At 41.3% G+C, this 6,527-nt stretch overlaps 1 protein-coding gene across 1 annotated transcript in view; it reads left to right on the plus strand.

Annotated features, from left to right (window-relative positions):
- The window catches only part of myo15aa (myosin XVAa), a 190,413-nt gene extending 183,886 nt beyond the window's left edge, over positions 1–6,527 (plus strand). The window contains exons 63-64 of the mRNA XM_073060850.1: positions 3,766–3,906; positions 5,824–6,527. Coding sequence (XP_072916951.1) covers positions 3,766–3,906; positions 5,824–5,925 — 243 coding nt within the window. The 3' untranslated portion in view covers positions 5,926–6,527. The remainder of the gene's footprint in view (positions 1–3,765; positions 3,907–5,823) is intronic.

A 6,527-nucleotide genomic window follows, 5' to 3' on the forward strand; every position in this document is an offset into this window, starting at 1 on the left:
TTGAACGCTGATTTGAATGCTAAGATTGCCATATTGCTCATTTAGTTTTGTTAGTTTTTTATCGCTACAAGATTGTTCGTCTTTGCTGAATTTGTAATAAAGGATCAAAAGTAGCTTTGTCAACTTTGAAACTTTGTTATTTTGGAAGTGCTTCATACAGTATCAATCTCCTGGCTTAGTATGTCAGTGGTTATGGTTTGTTTTAAAGTAAACGCTACAGGAGGAGCACAGAGGCTATGGTCTGGGTGCAGGTCAATGGGACTAGGCAGATTAGTGGCTTGGCACAGACTAGATGGGCCGAAGAGCTCATTTCTGCGCTGTAACGTTCTATGTTGGAATGACTCACATTAAATGTGCTCTGTTTGCATAATCCCTTTAGACACATTGATCCCACATTCCTTTTAAACTCACTGAGGCCCTGCCTCCGTGCTTGCTTTAAGCTCACCTCGTTCACTGGAGAGCGCTTTAAAACATTGCACAGCAATGTAAAAAGTGAATTAAAAGTGAGTTGGGATTTTCGTAGTCCCAAATATCCACGGCCATGGGTTTCAGATTTTCAGAGTTTTATTGTAATTTTAAATGGTAGAGAGGGAGGGGAAGGACTGGATAGGGTAAAGTGAGGCCATTGTTGCTCAATTTACAGAGTTGCTTTGTTAATAGATAAATGAGAGCAGTTACAGAGAAGGAGATTGGTATTGGTCCACATCAGCGCCAACCTCACAGATAATCTAGATCACTTGGCAATTCGCATACAGATACACAGAGGACACCATCTCCCTGCACTGCGTTCAGCTTTGCATAACATCAACAAGAATACATAAACTGGTATTATAAATTACTGCTCAGATTTCAACAAGATCACCTCTCAACCCCTGGATCTTGGCCTTGGGGCTCCATCTGCAACTGGCCTCCAGACTTCAGCACAGCTCAATCATTTAGAATGGGTCATAACGTTTCATCCAACCTGTCCATTAAAACTGCTGCTTCCCAGGATTGTGGGTGCTTAGTTCCTTGCTCTACTCTCTGTATACTCATGGCTATTGGTCCAAATACAGTGCCAACTTAGTCATTAACTTCAGCAATGATTCCCCTGTTCCCAGCTGGATCGAAAACAATGATGAGATAGAGTATAAGAAGAGATTGTAAACCTGACGTCTTGTTGTCAGAACAACCTAACCCTTAGCATCAGCAGTATGAAAGATCTGGTGGTTGACCTAAGCACCAGGAGGAGGAAGACCAGTTCAAAGTAAATTTTTTATCTAAGTACATGTATGTTACCATATACTTCATTGAGATTTATTTTCTCCAGACATTTACAGGAAAAAATAAATACAATAGATTTTTTTAAACTGTACATAAAAAGACAAACAAGTCAAACTGTGCAAATAAAAATTAATACTGAAAATGAGTTGTAAAGTCTTTGAAAGCGAGCCTGTAGGTCATAGAATCAGTTTAGAGTTTTGCCGAGTGAAGTTATCTACACTGGCTCAGGAGCCTGGTGATCAAAGGGTAATAACTATTCCTGAACCTGGTGGTGTGGGACCTGAGGCTTCTGTAGCTCTTGCCCAATGGTTTCAGATTCATTTATTCATCACGTGCACATTGAAACATACAGTGAAACATGTCTTTTGGTAGTAGTGAGAGGGAGACATGGCTCGGATGATGGATGCTGCTTTCTTGTGGCAGCGCTCCATGTAAATGTTCTCTGGTGGGGAGGGTTTTGCCTGTGATGGACTGGGCTGTAGCCACTGGGCTTTGGTCTTTCTGTACCAGTCCGTGATACAGCCAGTCAGGATACTGTGCATCAGTAGAAGTTTGTCGAAGTTTTTGGTGACATGCTGAATCTACACATGCTGAATCTCTAATAAAGTAGAGGCACTGTTGTGGCATCTTTGTGATGACACTTGTACACTGGTTCGAGGATACGTTCCAACTCCAAGGAATTTAAAGCCACTGACATTCTCCACCTCTGTTCCCTAATGAGGACAGGCCCATGGACCTCCTGCTTCCTCCTGTAGCTGATAATCAGCTCCTTGGTTTTGCTTCTGTTGAATGAGAAGTTGTTGTTGTGGCACCATTCAACTGGATTTCCTAAATGTCGATTTGTCACCACCTCACCATCAGTGATGTCAGCAGCAAGCTTAGATGTAGCATTGGATGTGTACTTCCCCAGGCAGTCATAAGTATAAAGTGAGTAGAGAAGGGAGTAAGCACACTGCTCTGCTCTGTGGTTCACCTGTGCTGGTGGTGAGCCCAGAGAAGTTTTTGCCAATTCATATTAACTGGGATCTACTAGTGAGGAAATCGAGGATCCTGTTGAACAGGGAGTGTACCAGAGTCCAGATTTTAGAGCTTTCAAAGCGAAGATGGTGTTGAATGCCGAGCTGTAGTCAATGAAGAGCATCCTGATGTATGCCTCTTCATTGTCCAGATATTCCAGAGCTGAGTGAAGAGCCAATGAAATTGTTGTGAATGGCACCGATTGTTGACTTGTTGTGATGATAGGCAAATAGGAACCGATCCACGTGTTCCTTAGGCTGGGGAGGCGAGCACAGTGCTGTCCTCATCAACTGAGCTGCTGGAGAGACAGTTCAGAGGCATCCATATCAACAGCAACCTCACCTAGTCCCTCCGATGCAGGGATCAAGAAAGCACATCAGCATATTTACTTCCCCAGGTGTCTGCGAAGATTCTACTTGCCCACGAGGAGTCTCTCAGCCTTCTACCGATGTGCTATGGCAAATATCCTGAGAGGTTGTACCTCAGTCTGGTATGGCCACTGCTCTGCTCTGGACCGATGGATCATGCAGGGAATGGTAGTAACAGCTCATTCCGTCGTAGTCTTACTTCTTTCTTGCATCCAGTTCATCCTCGCTGTGCATTGCCTCAGGAAGGCTGATAGTATTGTCAGCAAAGTCTCCCCCCCCCCCCCCCCCGACTATTCCCTTTTCTCACTTTTATCTTCTGGGAGAGCCTAAAGGAGATTAAAAGCTTGGATGTCCAGACTTCGGAACAGTCCCTTCCTTACTGTTCCAATCAGGGCTTTCACATGGCGCTCCATGTTCTCGTTCTCTTGGTTCTGCCCCTCTGTTTTCCGTCATTGTCATTTTAGCAAGTCTCCAGACTGCGTTACAATCTTTGCACCACTCATGTATTTATTGTTACCCTGTTTGCTGTTTACTTTGAAAGCTTCACACACAAAAGGAATTTCATTGCACGCTGGTGTATATAACAATAAACTAATCTTTTTTTTTGGGTCTTAAATTCCTTTATCTATTTTAGATGTTTATTGCAGAAAGATGGTATCAAGATAAAAATGACAAAATAAATTTTAAAGTAAGTTCCCACTATTACAATTTCAGTTTAACTTCAGACCACACCCTTTTTACGTATGCAGTATGAAAATAACTGAAACAAAATATACAAAACCAATATGATAGTGGCAATTACTTGACATGCACGTGCTTAACTTTCAAATTAGGCTAGACCTCAAAATGAGTTCTCCTCGCTCACGCTAGTAGGCCAATTAAGGAACTTCGCAATCACTCTATTCGATCAATTTTACTTGCAAACAACTTTCCTCACCAAACCTGGGAAAAGCATTCAAACATTGTCCTTTCTCGAACATGGCAACTCTTCACAATAAACTAATCTAATACAATCCAATTCCAATATAAAGCTGTGAGATGCTGTGAAGCTTTGGTCTGGAGTTGGAAGAGATATCTTCAGAATCATTATAACTTATTATTGTGACACTCTCCGCAGGAGCTGAAGGTCAATTTCTCATTGAAGGAGGTACAGTCCTCACTAACTGAACGATTGGGTCCCAGTAACAGCTATCCGTACGTTGAGATTAAACTGGGGGACCTGATGTCTCAAGAAATAATGCAACTTCAGCTTGACCAGGTATGGGAAAGTTGTGTGAGAACATTGCTTGTCTACAAATAATTTGATATAGAAGCAAATCTGCTCCTTCCATAATGCGTGTCCATCACCTAAGGCAAGGTCCTGTAAAATCTGTCCAGCTCATCCAGAAGTGAATATGATTTCATGAAGGATACAGGATATTAAAAGAGAAATGCTGTCTCCTCTCCCCACTCCACACCCCCCCCCCCCCCCAAGATCAGCCTGGGCCAATGCAGACTTCTCAAGACAAGTCTCCAAAATGGTCACTCTTTTAGAGGAGAATTTTTGTGGCTTTCTTACGTGTGCTGTCATACTTTAACGCAAGCTACTGTACACAGTAACCCCAACCCCCCACTGCCTGAACAAGTGGTATGAAATCCAATCATCTATGCAAGTCATATGATGGAGATGTAGGGAAAATATTCTTTTTTCCGCTGAGAAGGTGCAAAGCTGCAGTCCAATTAGTGCAGTGGTGCTAAGCTCTCAGTGATTTTTTTTAACAGGAACACTGAACAGGAGGATAAACTACAAAACTATGCATGCTCAGACTTCTAGTATTCATGATGTCGAGAAAGGAATTATAGAAATTTACTGAGCAGAAGGTTGCTATTTGGTCTGTGCTGGCTCTTTGGTACAGCAGTTGTACCTGGAGAAAGGAATAGAAATGAAAGGTGATTAAGCTCTCGGGACCCAATGATTGGCCTTCGAAGATGTTGAAAATGGTGTCTCTGGAAATGCACCAGCTGCATTCAGAATCATAAGAGCCAGCACTGGATAGTTTCATAGGGATGGAGAATAAGTTTTAGCATTGTCACTGTTTATATCTCATGAATGGATAAGGAAAAAACATTTCAGATACAAAAATGGGTCTGTATAACTTCTATGAGTAAAAATGAACTATTGTTCTGCGACCATTGTGATTCAAAGTCACACTGGAGACACTGTTTGCATGTGCACTTCCACAAGTATCATTTGGGGGTAGTTTTTATGACAGGAAAAAAATGCTATAGCAAATGAAAATCCTGTTGGAAATTTGGCAGACAAATTTCTCAATAGGCTCTTAACACGTAAAAATAGGTATGGTGTTGTTCTTCTCTAGATAAGCTTTCTCGTCAGCCGAATAGCACTCTTTAGCTTTGCATTTCTGGGCAGAGTGGCCAGGCTGTTGCCACTTCACCAGTAGAGCTGTCCATCGCAAATCCAGTTTACTGAGAGCATTGCGAAGCCCTGGCTGATAGCTGCTCACTCATGGCAGGTCCTGTTTTGTATTCCTGAACTTCCTGTACAAAGACTCATTGCTATGAAGACGTGCTAAAAAGTAATGAAACACTTAGTTTCCAAAGATGCTGCACACTATCAGCAAACGGGAGTATCACACCTCGCCTGAATTTAGACTGATGGAGTTTCAGAGTGTGTGATCTGATTCTGCTGTGGCATAGCACTGTGTATGCACGAGTAATTGCTAAGGAACCATTGTCCACAAGAAAAGTTTGGCCAGTTGAGAGCAACCTACTGCAGCTTGTTTAATTCCCCATGGAATTCAAAGTACTAGAAGAGTGAACTGATTGGGAAGTTAGTCCGTGGAACAAGTAAAACTGATAGGGAGTAGAGAAGCCTTTCAAAGGCTCAGTAGGCAATGCATCAGCAAGATCTTCGCAAATGACGTTAGTTTCCCAAGTTAGCAATGGAAAGGATGTACCGCTGCTTGCGAGATATCGATAGGTGATTTTCCACAAGTGTCACGTGTACTTCAGATGAGTGTTCCAGCCACAACAGTGTTACTTTGAGATAAATAGGGTTAACATACAATTCACTCCTGTTCTAATAAAATGATGGAACAGCTTAAAGGGCTGAATAGCCTTTTTAGGATGCATCGTGCTGGGTCCTCTATTAACTACCTGATACATTCTCCTGCAGGGTCTGGAAATGTGCCGAGTTACAGCCATGCACATGGAGGCGATGCTATTGGCCCGAGAGAAGAGGCTAACCCTCCCACCCAGCGAGATTACCTTGCTCTGAAATGGCCCTCGTTTAGCCAGCTGATCCGAAAATAGGAACTGCACCCTCATCATTTCAACAGGCTGTAAAATGAGCATGTGAACACTCCAAAAATAAACATGTCATCTGTTACATTATAGAAGATAAGATATTAAATATCAAAGAAATGTAAAAGCAAGACTGTCAACCTCAATAAAAATAATTGAAAACAATTATTTTTAAAATTTTTAGCTGTCAAATATTGGTACAGTGAGAAAGTGCAATAGTACAACATCACTTGTTGAAGGTATATTTTGAATATGTCCATTGAAATAGGAATATAATTTTGAATCTTTACAACAGCTTCTATCTATTACGAGTTCTATATTTACACCCAATCTCTATATTTTTAAATAGAATTGAAAATCTTGGTGCATGCATTGTTTCAGTAAATGTGGTATATTTTTATAAAACTAGAGTTGAATCATCTATTGAATATTTGTATTAGTTTCAACAGGATCCAAAAAAATTACTTTTGTTTTGTACAATTTATTGCATAAATGTATTTAATCACTTGTTTTTTGAGAACACAGAGAAGAACTGCTTCCAATTGCTTTGACTTTTATTTCCCAGAAAACACATAT

Source organism: Hemitrygon akajei, chromosome 11 (genome assembly GCF_048418815.1).
Source record: "Hemitrygon akajei chromosome 11, sHemAka1.3, whole genome shotgun sequence".
Lineage (NCBI taxonomy): Eukaryota > Metazoa > Chordata > Chondrichthyes > Myliobatiformes > Dasyatidae > Hemitrygon > Hemitrygon akajei.